This window comes from Pleurodeles waltl, chromosome 2_1 (genome assembly GCF_031143425.1).
Source record: "Pleurodeles waltl isolate 20211129_DDA chromosome 2_1, aPleWal1.hap1.20221129, whole genome shotgun sequence".
Taxonomy (NCBI): Eukaryota; Metazoa; Chordata; class Amphibia; order Caudata; family Salamandridae; genus Pleurodeles; species Pleurodeles waltl.
Window position 1 is genome coordinate 579,560,526 of NC_090438.1, and position 18,247 is coordinate 579,578,772.

The 18,247-nt window shown below is 39.0% G+C and overlaps 1 protein-coding gene across 1 annotated transcript in view; it reads left to right on the top strand.

The window, feature by feature from the left end:
- AVL9 (AVL9 cell migration associated) overlaps positions 1 to 18,247 on the top strand; it is a 384,424-nt gene that overhangs the window by 270,182 nt on the left and 95,995 nt on the right. The window contains exon 11 of the mRNA XM_069215405.1: positions 13,857 to 13,991. Coding sequence (XP_069071506.1) covers positions 13,857 to 13,991 — 135 coding nt within the window. The remainder of the gene's footprint in view (positions 1 to 13,856; positions 13,992 to 18,247) is intronic.

Here is an 18,247-nt window from a genome sequence, read left to right on the forward strand (position 1 = left end):
ACTCATAGTTATTTAGAACGCATTGGAAATGTAAACATTTGATTACATTTCCAATACAAGGAACGGATTACAAACATGCGTCAAGCATCTTTTAAGCCATATGGAAGTATTTTGAAGAATATTAGAGTTGGAATACTGTCAAAAGAAGGAAAAAGTTATCTGGAAACACGACTTATAAAGAACATATCTCCTTTGAAAACATGTGCAGCAGAGCTGATGTCTGAACTTATAAACAAGAAAAGTCAATTCTGTGCTTAGCCTTAGATTCAAGAATGCACACATTGTAATGAACAATTACTTTAACTACCTAACGAGCAAATATTAGAATTTATATCAATTGATAAAATGGAACTCCAAGAAGTAACTATATTATTGAATGATGAATTACAGTCAAAACTGGATTATTTGAAAAAATATGTTTCCAAAACTCTGGGATTAAAAAAGTGTCTCTGTGTTTATAAGAACTGTAGAATAATTTTGCGGCATAATTTAAGTGTTGAAGAAGGATTAGTTCATGGAGCTATTGGAAAAATAATAGATTTTATTCTGTATCAAAACAGAAATGAAGTTCAGTATCTAGCAATTAATTTGATGGTCTTGAAGATGTAAAATAGATACAAAGATCCGTTGCGTATTTCTTACTTGTGAAAGACCTGTGTCTGCGTAGAAAGCAGTTTCCAATATCTATAACATATGCTGTAACAGTACATAAATGCAGCTTTAATTAATAGTGATAGCACTGTATTTAAGAAAGGTATGTCTTATGTAGCATTATCACACATAAGAACTTTGTCTGGTTTGTATCTCTTATGCTTTGATGTCAGTAAAGTAAATGATGCTTCCAGTTGTGTATTGGAGTACAACTGTTTGAGAACCCTATATGCTCCCCATCTAGAGCAGTATCCAATTTACAAAAAGTCTACTATCTAACCAAAACTAACAATTTCAAAAGATCTGAGTGATGTTTCAGAGAAAAAGATGAAAAAAGAAAGGAAAACGTATCAGAGAAAAACAACAGAAAAAATGATGGTGAATTTGTAGGTTACAAGTTTATCTGGAGTCAACTGTTAGGCTAATGTGAAAAGAGAAGGGAAAAACAATTATGCTCTGCACTGTTGACTTTGTTAGAACGGTTGTACAGTGAAAGACCAAAACATACTCTGCATCTTGTATTAGAGATATTGCCGATGTGTGCTCTGGATCTGTACACTTTAGACAAAATACTCAAGAAAATGCACAAGAACTTTTGATGAACCTGCTAGGTATTTTAGAAGAAGAGATGGTACCTATTGATGAGCTGTTTCGATTAGGTTACTCATGGCACATGGCTATGAAAATTGTTCCTTTTGTTCACTAACAGAAATAGATTCAGAACAATTTATCTACCTAACTCTACCAGATTCTAAAACTATCAGTTTTGAAAAGTTATTTAAAGATGCTTCACAAAATAATACATGTATGAAATGCAACTTAGACCTCCTTTCAGGTTTGCGCATAAGAAAACCTGGGAAGTACATCACCTTAATGCTACAATGATGCAAAGCGGATGGAACTAAATTAGAAACTCAAATCACAAATTTTAAAGCAGGACAAATCTCTATTTGTAGCTGAACATATATTTGCTGTTACTTTCCATGAGAAAGTAAATGTCACATCTGGCCATTATACCATTTACATAAAGAATACAACTGGATGGGCTGACTGTAAAGATAATAAGCTAACATTTAAGCAGAGATTACTGTATAAATTACCAAATTCTTAGCTTCTGTTTCTTGAACCAACGTTCTAAGGAGGATGACTACTGGAGAAATGGCATAGTAAATATATGGGTCTTATAAAAGTACAATATAAGACATCATATGGTCTAACCAGGGCGATGTCTTTCGAAGGGATTTTAAATGTAGAAATATTCTTCGTATTGGATGGAAATTGGACACATACAACTAACATGAAAAGGGAGATTACAATCCGTAAAATACAATATACATCTACTGAAGATTTTTTAAAAACTGATGACTTAATATAGTCCTCTTTAATGGATGGTTGGAGTTTCTGACATCATGCGGCCTACCAAGGGTGATGTCTTCATACACTTTTTAAACTACTAGTGTGATTCTTACACATTAATTGCATTAAAATCTGCAATATTCTTTATATAATTTGACAACTATAGCTGAAAGAGTTTGGTTAATATTCCTAGTGAGTACCAGACATAGTAATGTTAATTTGAAATAACTTGCCATATACTTATTTATTTTTTTAAGCCTCTATGTCTGTTTTTTCCCCCCACTGTTAAAGGATGAGTATCTAGATGCACTGCATTTCTATATTATAATAATATACTTGTGTTCTGTGATAAAATGTTCTATATTAGTTTTATGACAGATTGAAAACTCCGAATGGATAACTTAATACGATCAAACTTTAACTTATATTTATGTTATGTCTATTTTTATAAATTGAAAAAGTTGATTTTACTGGCCTAATATAGGTAAGTAAGGGCTAGATGTATCAAAAAAACATTTTGCGATTCTCTAATAGCGATTTTTAAGAAATCGATATTTCTGAATCGCAAAATGGTATGTATCATATTTGCGATTCGGTAATAGCGATTTCTTAAAAATCGCAAATGCTATTACTGAATCGCAAATTGCAATACCGGCCCCAATCTCACCTATGGGCCTGTAGGCCCATATTTGTGAATTTTTTGCATTTCCCAAATTGCAAATTCCTAACTGGAATTTGCAAATTTGGGAAATGCAAAACCCAGGGTGCTGGGGGACTAAGGCCCCCTCTGCTGCACCCCAAGAATTTTTTTAAGGACATTTAAGGCGCACACATGCCAAAGGGGCATGTGTGCGTTACATGTCAATTTAAAAAATGCATTTTTCATGCATTTTCAAAATTTGCACATGCTTACCACCAAGCTCAACTTGGTGGTAATAGAGAGTTCTTAATGCTCAATTCGCATTAAGGAAAAGTTTGATACATGTGGTTTAGAAATCGCAAATAAGGATTCCTTATTTGCGATTTCTTATTTAGAGAATCGCAATTTGCGATTCTCTAAACGGGCTCGCAATTTTAAGGAATCGCTATTTTAGAGATTCCTTAAAATTGCACAGCGAATGACTTTCATAGATAGTGAAAGGCATTTTTGCATTCGCAAACGGCCATTCGCACCGTTTGTGAAGGCAAAAACGATTGATACATCTAGCCCTTTGTACTTATGGGGGTTTTTAAAGTCTAAATGACTGTTCCCCCGCAGACTGTTCAAGGATAAATATATATATGGACTTATTGTATAGTGCAAAAGTATAGTAGCTGAGTACAGCCAGACAGTTATATATACACTGACCAAGACTGCCCAGCACACGTTCATACACCCAGGAACACTCTTATACATACATTCATACACAAAGGCACACAATGATCCACACAGTAACACATCTGGGTACACTCTCATACGCATTGTGACACACTGAGGCACACACTTATACATATACTAACACACCCAGGTACACTCATTTGTACACTGACACATCCAGGTACACACTTATGCATACACTAACACACCAAGCAGACACTTATGTATACACTGACACAGCCACATACACTCCCCAACATACAGTGAGACAACCAGGGACACTCATACATACAGTAATACACAAAGGTATACAATGATCTATAAAGTGACACATTCAGGTACATTCTGATGCACATAGTGACACACCCACGCACACAGTTTCTCATATAATAACATTCATACTCTGAAACACCCAGGACCACACTATTGCATACACCGGCACACCCACATGGACATTCATGTATACACTGATACATCCGTATACAAAATCTAATACATACACTGACACACCCAAGCACACACTGAAGAATACACTTAGACACCCAATCAGAAAAGAATACATACACTGAAACACCCAGGTACAGAGTTATGCATTAACTGATACAGCCTTACAGATAAAACTACATACATTAACACACCCAAATGCAAACTCATGCATTCACTGACACACACATACCCAAACCAAATGATTGAATACACTGACACACTGATATGCACACTGTTGTATACAATTATACGTCCAAAAAGGCTTTAATACATACACTAACACGCCCAGATACATGCTAATGTGTACACTGACAGACCCAGGCAGACACTGATGCATAGCCTAACAAAGCCAGTGAGATGCTAATGCATACACTCAAACATCCAGGCATATACACTGCCACACCCCAGATCACACTTACACATACACTGACACACCCAGAAACAGACATGCTTACAGTGATACACCCAGGCAGATAATATTGCATACACTACACACCCAGGTGCACACTGATATATAAACTGATAAATCCAGACATACACTAATACTTGAGTAACACAGTCAAGCACACACTAATACATACACTGAGACACCCAGGCGCAGACTAATGCATACACTGGCACACAAACAATTACAAACTCATGGCAACAGTAACACAGCTAGGAAGATATTGATGCATATTCTGACACACCCACACTATTTTATTTATAAATATATATATATATATATTTCTGCAAAAACAAGAGAACTCTGGGAAGTTCCCAAATTTAGGTGGAGAGCAGCTCTGGTAAGGAGCACCCTGCAACACCAGCGACACTCTAGATGTGCTCACCTCAAATGTCTGCTTATCTAGCAAAGTTTTTAAGCATAGGATCAGTACAGTGCTATCCTCGCCGAGCTATGTGATATATATATCTATACACACACACTGACACACCCACACTCACATTGATGTATATACTGATACACCCAGGCACACACTTATGCATAGACGGAGACACCCAGACACAAACTGATGAATAAACTTATACATGCAAGTGGAAAGTCATACATACAGTGACAAACGCATGCAAATACCGATGCATAGTAAATACTCAAACACAGCTCTTTTTTGATTCAGTGGTGGTTCTAAGAACTGTTTTTGTAGATTTTTGTGGAACAAGTTTTTAATTTTTTTTTTCTTCAGAAAATATATTGGAAACTTGGGAGAAACTTAAATGCACAACTTTTGCATTATCAAAGTACAATAGTACGCAGTAACAGTTTCTTTAAAGAAATAAATTATTTTAAAACATTTGCAACAGTGCTTTTTCACCTGCAAAAAGAAATCATTGACATCTTTAAATTTAGCAACCACAAGATTATGGCAGATGGTGCAGGATGTTACCATTCAACCTAATTCGATGCATGTGGCTGGCATACTGATGTTTTGATCAGTAGTATGGGCTGATGATGATCTACCAGGTTCTGCATCCAAATGTGTTAGTTCTTTTTCCCTCATCAAACGTCAATATGCCCGTTCATGGATTGTGCGCACATATTTCCACATACTCGACGTCCCGTGGCTGTAGTTTTTTTGATGTACCTCAAGATAGCTCTTTTCCACAGAGGTTAGATTTAACAGTTCTTGCACTAACTTTTTTTTCTCCGCTTGGTATGGTAAATAAAAAACTGCCATACATCACTCTCCTTTCTCGATGAAGAAGACACCTGATGACTTTCATCTTCTCCAGCAATATCTTGGGACTGTGCAGATGGTGGTGGGCACTCCCTTCAGCCATTCTGGAAACTTCTGTAACAGGAAGATCTCAGCTAAAATGATTTTCCCTCAACAGCCCAAAGAATAATAACTGTTTTAAGTGTGGTTCAAAAGTAACCAATGAAATAGCAGAATAGTCTTCACACATCGAGCGGCTCCACAGATCCAAATGGGACCTGCGCATCCCCGAAAATTGTAAAACAACTTTTACAATGTATTGTAAGGAAATAAAATATGCTTTTGACTTGCAAATATGTGCAACGTTCTATGTATATGGGAAAGAATGGGTCCTATATTTTAATTTATAAAAAAAATAATTCACAACTCCGCTGATCCGAACCACGGATTCATTCAGATCACGTGATCAGAATGGAAAGCATAGAGCTTTGTTGCTCAACTGTCCGGAACCCTGTATAGCCCCACAGATCTAAAATTAATTACACAAAAATATTACGCTAGCATTTGACAAGAATTTAAATACTCAATAGACTATAAATGTGTATTGCCAATTTAAAAAGGAATGGACCTGTTCCATTCTACTTACTTACTTGCTGTATTTTATTATAGGAGACAGCTTAACAAAAGGATCCCCATCACTTTTTCCCCTAGGCTTCTGCGATTAATATCTTAGTAAGTATAACAAAACGATTTTAATTACCTAACAAACACAAACGTTACAGACAAGTAATAGTTATGAAATACACTTAAGCAAACCTTAGAAATTCAATGAAAATACTAAAGGTTACAGGGATGTTATAGTTAGGAAATAGAATGAAAAAACCTTAGAAATTCACAAAAAAAAACAAAAGGTTACAGGGATGTTTTAGGTAGGAAATAGAAGAATTTAAAGAACCTTAGAAATTCACTGAAAAAAACAAAGGTGACAGGGATATTATAGTTAAGAAATAGAATTTAAAAAAACCTTAGAAATTCAGTGAAAAAAACAAAGGTTATAGGGACGTTATAGTTAGGTTCTGAATTTACTCAGTTATAATTACCCGAGCTAACTATAACTTGTGATCCTCTAATGCACTGCTTATAACCTCACATATTACATCACTTATGACTTGGTCACTGACATCACCTCAAATGACATCAATCATGACATCACCCACACAACCAGTCACACACCCACTCATCACCCCACATTAACTTTTGCTCATCCACACACAGGTATTCACATACTCATTTGGAGAACCCTAAAACTAATGACACACACCCACTGATTCACTTACAGAGCAAATTACACAACTTGTTACCCACCCATACAGCACTCACTCACCCATTCTCACAGTCATACAGCTACTCAAACACCCACTTACACCCTCATAGTCACTGATACATCCAGTCATACAGCCATGCACCGACACACATACCCACTAATAGAACCATAGAGCTATTCACATAGCCACTCCTTCACACATACAACCACTCACACACTCAGCCATACAGTTTCTGACACACCCACTCAGTCACCAATATATTTAGTCACAGAGCTATTCACTTACCAATATAAGGACTAATACAGTCACTCCCCTGTACAGGACTCACACACCCACTCATTCATACAGCCACTCACACACTAACTCACTCACTGAAATACTTAGTCAGACATTCACTCTCTTTCCCATAGAGTCACTCACATAGCCACTTAATTATACATACAGCACTTATACACCAACTCACTCATGCATGTAGTCACTGTGTCATCCACTCACTCAACAATACAAGGAGAACCATTCACTCATCCATATAAGCAAATACATCCACACACACACCCATAAACCACTCAGTCACTTATTCATGGAACCAGATGCAGCCATTAACATAATCACTTACTCACCAGTACAGCTAGGTACACACCCACTCACTCTCCCATACAGCAAATGACTCAACCACTCACCCAGAGCCAGTCACACACCCACTCACACATCAATACAACTACTTTCACTAACTGTATGATGTCATCAGTAATGTCACCGACCATGTCATATGTGATGTAATATGTGAGGTCATAAGCAGTTCATTACAGGGGTGCAAGTTATAGTTAGCTTAGCTAACTATAACTACTGAATTTCTAAGGTTTTGTACGAGTAAATTTAGACCCTAACTACAACATTCGTGTAACCTTTGTTTTTTTCACTGATATATATACACACACACTTACAGGGCTATGCAAAAACAGGAAAAGCCAGATATAGAAGTAAGACTAAAGGCTCTAGTCCTGTTTTCATGTCTGATGAGTCCCGGTTTTTGCATCTCAAAATCTGGTCACCCTACCACTAGACCACTGCTGAGAAAATGGTCCCAAAGAAGAAGTGATTGGAGGGCAAGAGGACATCAGACTATGCCCCCATCCCAGAAGGAGCCAACAGTCATTTTGCTTCCCCCTTAGGGGGCGATTGGAGGAGTTTATCTCCAATTTGCCTCTGGGTTGGGGTGGAGGGGAGCAGAAAGCCCACTAAACCACCAGGGAAATATGATCTTTAAAAAAAGAAGTGGTTGTGGGACTGGCCAGCTGGGCATTGCATGCTGTGCTCCCACTCCAGAACAACAGTACCCATCGCCCCCCCCAGGGGAGATAGATTGGTGGGGGTGGTTTAGCCCATTATGCACCAGGATTTTTTTTATGTTTTAGAAAGAAATATGGGGTCTGGGCAGATTGCCCTTGAGTTGGGCCTATCCTCATGCCTAAAGCCCCAGCACTCTTTCAGCCCACCTGGTGCACAGAGCATCCCCATTCCCATGGCATGCAAGAGGAGATTTGGATTCTTTTGCTGTAGATTTAACAAATAGACTGCATTTTCCTCTTACTTGCCATGCTAAATGACTGCACTATTCATGCCCATTCTCTGCGACCATAGGAAAACTACTGAAGCCTGACAATTTTAAACACTAGACACACAGTGGGTTTCAAGATGGTGTTCCCTGCTTGAATCTCCCAGTTTACCTTTGCTCACAATGCCCACCAAACCTCGGACGGTGCCTAAAATCATGCATTTTCCTCACATTTCTGTGAGGAAAAGTTCCAGAATCTGCTGGATTCACAAGCATCTTACCACCCAGCATTCCCACATATCTCCTGATAAAAACGCTACCCCACTTGTGTGAGTGGATTAAGCACACACAACAAGAAAGGGCAGACAATGCAATGTGGATATATATACAATAAAATGACCTGATTTGGCAAGAGGGGTAGCAGTGGTATTTTCGCCCAGGCTCGGTGGTGACCCATGGAAAACTACCAAAGCCAGATAGTTCTGAAAACGAGTTTGTTGCTTTGGGAAAACGTTGAGAGTTCTCCACAAATGATTATTGGTGAATTCAGAACTTTGTGTACTTTTCAGAAATGTGAGGGTCCTGGAGGCTCTACGACCGATCACAAGTGGCTTCTACATCCCAAGTTAGGGCAGAGCATCCCACAACAGTGATAGGAACTTTGGCTAGATCTTTTCGCCACTGTAGAATGCTCATTGTTGAAAGTTTTGGGAGTTAAGAGTTTTTGTAAGAATGCTCATTCCGCTTCAATGGAACCTGGGAGACTGGTACACTTTCCTTCCCCGAGTTGTGAAAAAGGTCAAGAACAACTGGTCCCAAGTCACCCTTGTGGCTCCGATTTGGGCCAGCAGGATGTGGTTCCTGGAACTTCTGGACTTTTAAACACCCGTCCTCTGACTAGGTTGCCATTTTGCATGGACCTCCTGTTTCAACTATTTATGGGACAGGGTCCTTCACCCAGATCTATGCAATCTAGAGCTGCATGAGTGACTATTAAACTCTGAAGGTTGACTGTGTTTGATTTGCTTTGCCTTTAGCTGCCCTTCCATGAAATCCAATTATGTTGGGTGCTAGGGCAAATATGTGGCCTGGAGTCAGGCGACTGACGCCTTACAAGGCAAAGCTGTTGGACGTCCTCTTGTTTGTTTTATCTTTGGCTCAGCAAGGCCTTGCTGTGAGCATTGACAGAGGTTATTTATCAGCCCTTTTGGCCTTTCTGCATTTGCCATACTGATTGTACTTGCTTAATTCACCTGTTGTGATGAGGTTTATAAAGGTTTAATATACGCGCCCTCCCAAACCGTTTATGATACCACAGTGGGACCAGAAATTGGTCTTGATGTTTCTCATGTGTATGCCATTCTACTTTGTGGAGATCTGCTGTTTTTGTCTCCTAAGCTTAAAGACCGTCTTCCTCATGGCTACTACATCAGCTTGTCATGTTGGGGAACTTCAAGCACTTTCAATGCATCTGCCATATGCTATGTTTTAACCACACACATTGGTGCAAAATACACAGACGAATTTCTCGCCAAAAGTCATGACTCCCTTCCACATCTGGCAATCCCTCACTCTGCCAGCATTTTTTGCTTACCTCCGCAAAAGAGGGGGAGAGGTTCCATTGGCTGAGCCCCAAAAGGGCTTTAAGCTTTTTTGGCACCAAGGACCATTGAGTGAACTATCAACTTTTTAATGGATTACTCTGGAGTAATAGGAGCCTGTCCTTGACATCTACAAGGCTGTGACATGGGTATCAGTGCATACGTTCATGAAGCTCTACTGTCTTGACAGCCTGGTCAAATGGTAAGGACATTTTGCCCACTCGGTCCTGAAATAATTTTTTGACTGAATCCACTCCATAGACCCGCTAGGGTGAGGAATGTGTGGTTACAAGCATCCATCAGAAGAACATGTTACATTCTGTACCGCTATTTCTGGTGGATATGCTATCTTAACCAGAGACATCTCATTGCCCTCTACCTTCCTTTTCAAATCTAAAAAGGTCCCAAGTTAGTGATCAGCACATTGTTTCCAACAGTTGTTCACCCTGTGTGTCTAAGGGTGTTGAAAGGGTAAAAAAGAAGAAACTGACATCAGCGTGCATTGGTAGTGCTTACATGCGGCTCTGCTCCATCATTTCCAGGGTATTGTGGAGCCAGCGATGAGCTATACAGTGCCACCTAGCTGCGTGGCTGAGCAATGCTATGGAAAGGTTTTGGGATCCAATCTAGCACCTGGTGTTTATTCGAAGGTAAGAATTCTGTAGCTAGATAGTTTGATAGAAACATTGTTCCTGAAGTTAAGTAACTTCTACAACTTGGAGGAGATGACACAGTACTTTAGGTGAATGTATCTCTAAAATAGTATTTCCCCAGCTGTGGTTCATGACCTACTGGTGGGTCGTGAGCAAGGGTGTAGCATAACAACCTGACCTGCTAACGTCAGGAACCAGACTCGAGTCCCGCGTCAGCGTTGGCTCAACACCCTGTGATTCTGGGCAAATCACTTAATCTCCCCGTGCCTACATTTTAGCGCCTTCAGACCCTCACATGTGATTTGCCGCACTTTACAAATCCTGGATTTTATTATTGTTTATATTTGATGCGTCATGAAAGTCTAAGCAATAGTTAATAATGCCTTTAAATTCTGAATTTACCTTGCCATATTTGCTGCACTTCAGAGACAGCTATAATGTTAGGCTATGTCTTCTGACAAATTTTTGCTTGTTTGTTTTTTAAACATGGGGATTGGTGTTTACAAACTCCTCTCACTTTGCAGTCAGGAAATAGGAAAGGACAGTGAATTATGTGACAATCTGCTGCACAATTAATTGTACTTGTGTGAAAGGAAAGGCTGTAGGATGTTAGTTGTTTTGTAACACAGCTAACTTTAAATAGCTGTAAAACTTCATCAGTTAGGAAAGCAAAATTGAAGCACTTTTTTTGTAATTCTGAACTGTGATGGACAAAAAAAGGAATAGGAAGAAAACAAATGAAGACACTACTTTGTGATGCACAAAATAAGTGCTAAATGTTCACTGAAACTTGATTTCCACCCGTTATCGTTTGTATGCTGTATAGGTTTATCGTGAAAACTGTATGTCTGTGCAAATTTAGTGTCCATTTTAATGGAAAATGTGCTGTCTGTAAATGACAGTGCATTACTACTATGTTTTAGTCACTTTAAAAAAATTTGCCCGCCTCATGTCCATTAAAGCTTAGTAGGTCACAAAAAATTGTTGTTCTTAAAAAGTGGATCGTGGCTTTAAAAAGTTTGTGAAACACTGCTCTAAAACAACAGTATGCTACTTGATGGATCAATGTGTCATCTCTTATCAAGCTTTCAGTTGCAAGTGGATTATGGGTTGATGTGCAAATCACATTCCTACTTTTAGCAGTTAAAGCACTAAGGGCCATATGTACAAAAGCTTTTTCCCATGGGCACAGAATGGGTAAAATCCTTTGGTACATCTGGCCCTAAATGCTTGCATTGTATAATACCTGTCATGAGAGGGATTATTTATTTATGATTTATCTTTGGTTCTTGATACAGCATGTCCGTTCCCTGATCACATTATAACAGATCACTTAAAAGTATGGTATAGAATACCAATAAGCAAAAAGCAAGTCATAAGGCATGAAATAGTGAAAATGCAAGCGCAATCAAAAGACTGGAGGCTACAAGGGAGCTGGTGGTACCATTGAATGACCGTTCCAGGGGGACCAGGTACATTAAGTGGGTGCAGATCTTGAAAGGTCTTTTGGAAAGTGCTGCTTGAGGTCCATTGTGAAAGTTGAGATTGTCATGGCTTGTTGGATATGTGCTATTAGAGCATCAAAGGTCCTTGGTGATTGTGGTATGAAAAACGTTCTGAAGCTTTCGAAATAAGTATTCATGTTTGTTCAAGTGATTCGGCTTGTTAGGGAAATGTGCAGACTTACTTGTAAGCCGAACAAGCATCCATGGGATGCCAACCTATTTATAAAAGGACTTCTCTGTTACTCTGAGATATTTTTGTATTTGAGACCACATGGGCTGCTTATTAGAGAATTCCTTTGAGGGGGCACCAGGCAGCACATTCCAGTAATTCATACACACAATGATTTAAACTTGGACAGACTGTTTTTGGCCTTGTTTTGTGAGGAAATGCATGAAGCAGCTGCAACATTTTAAGTAGTTGTAATCTAGCATTCTTGGCTATCTCTTTGATGTCAAGGTGAAGCACCTTATCTGGTTTGAAGCCTACAGATTATATTCAGGTGGGAATTATTGATGTGACACCCAGGTCATTTAGCTCAGCTGGAAGTTCCTTTCCCATTTTTGGGAAACAGGCCCAGTCATGTTCCTGTAGTTAAGCTTGGTACCTTTTGACCCGCAGTAACTTTATCCCCACTTGCCCACATGCAAGACAACTAGGTAGGAACACCATTGAATAAGCCAAATTTGGTGCAGATTGGTCAAAGGCTGAAAGATAGCACAGCAGATTGTAGTGGCTTCCTTAATCCTACAAACTGACTGACTGCTGCCCAACTCCCTGTTTACAATAGAGCACTGGATGCGGGCAGGTCTCAGCTACCCTGGTTTGTCCTTGTTGGCAGTTTTTTATGGGAAAAAGAAGGCATGAACAGGTGACACTCTCTTCACATTTGTGTATTAAGCTCTGGGCCAGCTGGCACAGATCCGCTTCACTCTTGAAGAATGAAGTCCAAAACGGCTTTGGACAGCTGAATGCTGACATGTCACCTCTTTGCAATAGCCAACATTATATGGACCAAAGAGGCACAGGACATGTGACACCTGCACCTCGTGCATTGTTCACAATTGTGAACAAGACTTTGGTGCAGATATCACGGGTTGAATCCTGCTTCACCCTCAAAAATATACAAGTGGATGGAGGCTAGGAGTGGCTGACAGCTACACTTGCAGCTTGTCCACAGTGCCAAGATGATGCCAGTGCGAGAACTCTCAGCTGCCCTGGTCCTGTGTCTCCTTCACTATTCATGTGCAGGGACTGGTGGTAGCTACCCCAGTGCCCTCAATTTGTGTGGGCTGTTTAAGCCATGTACAAATAGTGTTCCCAAGGATGTACATCTGCTAAAATGACCATACCCACATGACTTATAGGAGCAAATGTATAACAGCGAGCACCTGTGTGCCAGTTGCTTTGTTAAGCATGAAGGACTGAGCTTAAAATGTGAAGACTGTATCCTTAGTCACTGCCGTACTCTCCCACTGCTTGTAGGTCCCAACCATAAATTGAGATCTAGGCTCTGAACTGAAAATGCATTGATTCATTTGTGAGACAATAAGTGGGCAGTGTTGTTTTTTCAGCACCATAGTCTCTGCATACTTAACATGCAGGCTTTTCAAATGTAGGCAAAGTTCAGAAAGTAATTGCTTTTGAAAAGGATGATTACATATTTTGTATTTATCACTTTAAAAGGAGATGCTAATAGATTTATTTTTTTTAGGGATTTCTCTGCTTACCATATATGGCTTTGCAACAGCATCACCTATTGTCTGATGTGAGCATTCGGGGATTTGTTGCTGGTGCCACCAACATTCTCTTTCGCCAGCAAAAGCACTTAAGTGATGCCCTCATAGAAGTAAGTATTTTCCCCTTATTGCTTTGAATTCAGTCTGAAAGTTATGTATCTTTCTTTGTACCTTCCTTTACTGTATAATCGATAGCTACATGTGTAATTATAAAAATCTCTTAATCCGATAACACATAAGAAGTAATGACATTTAATTATTTCTAATCAGGTACGAAATATCCATACAATATCATAAAAATATAACAGAACAATAGTATCATAACTGCAATTTAGCTTGTTTGCTTGTTTAGCTCTAAAATCACTTTTTCCATCTGTGTAACACAAACAATACCCATTTATCAACCAATGCCAATCTAAAAGAATTTTTTTCCAGAGCACCACTTGGGGCAACACGGACAGATGTCAATTTTTTCACAAGCCACCAGATATCTAAATGGGGGTTTGCAGGCCGGCACATTGTGCACTCACTAGCTTCTGATTTGCACAAAGGCAGATGAGAGGTCCTAATTGGTCACAATGTAATTTCCTTCCAGTGCTTAGCAAACAAAATTGGTAGGAAAACAAAAAAATATTTTCCCACTTTAAATAGCACTAGTGAAAATGGATTTTCAATAGTAACTTCGTTGAACGATAATCTGTTATACTTGTGATTAAGGGCAGCATGTCCCTGCCACCAATCAGAATGTATTTAAACTTTTGCTAAGAGATTGATTAATCCAAGAAGTCCAAAAACAGATATGCACTTACCAGTGCTAGCAGCTTCACTAACAAGAACTGGCAATGCCAACAGGTATGTTCTGCATCTATTAACAACAGTACACACAGGATGGTGCCATTGATCTATGCATACAAAAAGCAGACAAATAATTGAGTGAATCATCCAAACATGATATTCTCTACACTTTTTATGTGCAGCATCTCTGTAAGCATGGATCACATTGACTATGGAATTAGACATCTGTAGCCAGATGCTGAAAAGCACCATCAACCACGCCCTACCTTAGAATTGGACTATTTTGCCATAAAGAAGTATCAGCAATAATGAGCATGGCACTGTCAGTGTAGCCCTCGATCTTGTAGCTCTCACTCTGCAGCTCATAGAACAATCTGTTAGGCTGGAATAAACCTGCATTTATTGTTCTTACTTTTCTCTATCTGAATATTGATATCCCACTTACATATAAGACTCTTAAATAACTGTGAAAGGATACCCTCTCCAGGAAGGCAGTGTTCAAGTCGCATCTGAAGCATTTGTTATTTACATTTTGCACTAATTGATATACCATTTTGTCTTGTGTAGTTAATATTTGCAGGACTTTGACATATTCAACAAATTCATTGACTGATGTTTGCAAACCTGGCTGGGTAGAGCCACATACAAGCACATTGTACAACAAAATGTAAATTCTCATATCATTAACTTTAAGAGGAAATATTACAAGATATAACCAGAAAAAAACATGGGTACCAAATCACCCTTGGTAGAGACAATTGTGTTATTTGTTACATACCCCGCTATTGAATTCATAATCTTGCTCCAAGTGCCTTTTTGTAGTTGAGTAATTAAACTGACTAAGGCTTCGTCCACTCCCCCTTTTGTAATGTTTAATCAAGCTTGCTCCGTCAATTAAGTTGATTTTAGCCCTGAAATCAATAGAGAAGCAGAAGAGTTCTATCTAATGTCTCTTACTTTGCCCTAACACCAATTATGAGAGAATAACACATTAATATACAGTTGAGCATCCTTTCCTAAAACTAATGTTTTGCAAAAGGTTTTCCGCTAATATCCAACAAAGTAAGTGATTTGACCCATGGAATGTTGGCTTTGTTTTGGAGCGCATTAACAAGTATGAACATGGGAGGTCTTAATGTTGGCCACCACATTTGGTCCAGTACCATCCAAGCTTGCGACAGTCAGATACTTTAAATTTCCAGTGGGAATATCTGTGTACTAAACATGTCTGGTTTGAAACACAAACATCAACTTCAATGTTCCCATTTATCTTTCCATAATGGTTATCTCAAGCCTTACTTCTTCAGTTGACCTGTCCCTTTGTTACCATTATCTAAAACAATTAACCTGTCTGGACAATTATGTTCCATATTTGACCACTTTTCAATTTTCCAAATGTGCGTTTTGCTCCATATAAATATCCAATAATCTCCATTCTTCCATGCCAATTTTTTTACATGGGTATTTAATTTAGACCTTCTGACTAACCTGAGCTGTTTTTCGATTCATTATTTAAACACATGGCTTTCTTGATTAATTTACATTAATGATAGGTTATCTGATCGAACTTGGTGTCCTAACTGCTGCACCCCTAACAATTTAAATTGACTGAAAGGCAATTCTAGAACCTGGAATTATCGCCCATCAGATTAGAAAAACTAGTACCTCTGAAGAAAATGTCCAGTAATACAAAGTGCAGCACCTGTCAAAACCCACAATAAGGGTAGAAGACATTCCAATTTCTTTTCAAAGTTTTATATTTGTGAGACTACACAAACTCTTTAAAGTATGAGATAGCATTGTGAAAGGCACTGACCACCAGCCAAAGGGCAGATCCTTATTCCTTTTCCTCTATTATGGACAATGGAACATTTCCTAGCTATCGTAACGGAAATTCTATTTTTAATTCTATTAAGGACTCGGAGGCGAGGATTGCACTTATCTTTCTCCACTTTATTGAATAGCAGCCAAACAAAAAACAATAACTACTACTCCCATGAGAACTTGGGAAAATGGAGTACAGTCTCAAGCAATAAAAACACGTATTTGGAGCCAATCAGGAACAGGTAGTCCATATGGTAATCCCTTGTCTGTGTTTCCTCCTCCTCTTTCGTCGTGCAAGCCAGTCAGAGAATCATCATTAAGTATCTTGCTTCACTGTGTCAGATCCTAGGAAAAACTTAAACAGTTTAAAAGAGGAACTATTTTTTTTTTATTCTGAAAAAAACATCTGATAGAAAATAACTTAACCAAATAGTGGTCTTCCCTTTTTTATTTAATTTTTTTGTATAGTAAAACAATCAAAATGTATGATAAATGAATACTGAAACATTACTAAAATTACTTACTAAACACGGGAAAGGATCCCTTAAAATTGCAGCATTATAAGGTGATCAGGGTGGGATAATCCTTGCCTCCGAGTCCTTAATAGAATTGAAAGTTTCCTTGACGATAGCTAGGAAATTTTTCATTCTATGTCAGGACCGGAGGCGAGGATTATGCTAGTTCAAAGCTTGTTTACAACTAATTGAGCGATATCAAAACTGGTTTAAAATAAAACCTCTTAAAAGGAGAGTTGGAAGACCATTCTGCTGCGTTCATGATATCTCCCAGACGAGCACCTAAGCGGAATGCTTTGGAGGCCACAGCCCCACGAGTGGAATGAGCACCAAAGAGAGAAAGGCTAATGCCCGCTTCCTGCAAGATCCAACTGACCCAGCGAGCAATGGTAGGAGAAGTAACAGCTTTGTGCGGTTTACGCAAAGCAATAAGGAGTTGTCGTTCCCCTGGAGGTCAGATGTTTGAGGACATCTCCTCGTATGCTTTGAGGCATCGTACAACACACAATTTTGGGGCGTCTGGAAAAGCCGGATAAGAGATTATTCTGGTATTTGTCTTTGTTTGTCTACTTACCATAAGGGGAAAAAGTTCTGTGTGAGATATCTAAAGCACGGACGTCAGAAACTCTTCTACAAGATATCAAACAAAGTAGCATGGCTAATTTAGCAGAGAGTGCTTTCCTGGAAAGATACTGGTTATGTTGCCAAGACAAAAAGAGGTTCAAAACTTGATTGACATCCCAAAGGGAGGAATAGCGTAGTTCAGGAGGTAAAGAAAGTCTTATGCCTCGAAAAAGAGGACACACTAGTTTATGTTCTCCCACAGGAAAACCATCCACCAAAGTATGTCCAGCTAAAATAGCAAATCTGTATGAGTTAATATATCGATACACAAGGCCTTTTGAAGCGAGATCCGCAAGAAAATTAAGAATTTGGGCTACATCTGTTTCCACAGGATTGAAATTCCTTCGCAAACACCAACGGCTCCATCTACCCCATGCTTTTCTATAGTGCTTGCTGGTACTGGGAGCCCATGCTTTGGATAGTAGCTCTTCAGCTTGTTGCGAAAGTCCCGGGACCGACTATCGTCCTCGGAAATTTGCCCCGCCATCAAGGAAAAGGAGCCCTCTAGAACCATTTGATGAGGTGTTCCGTTCAGACTGAGAAAAAGCGAAGAAAACAGTGGGTGTCGGATTGGAGAATCCCAAGAAAGTTCCAGAAGAACTGGAAAC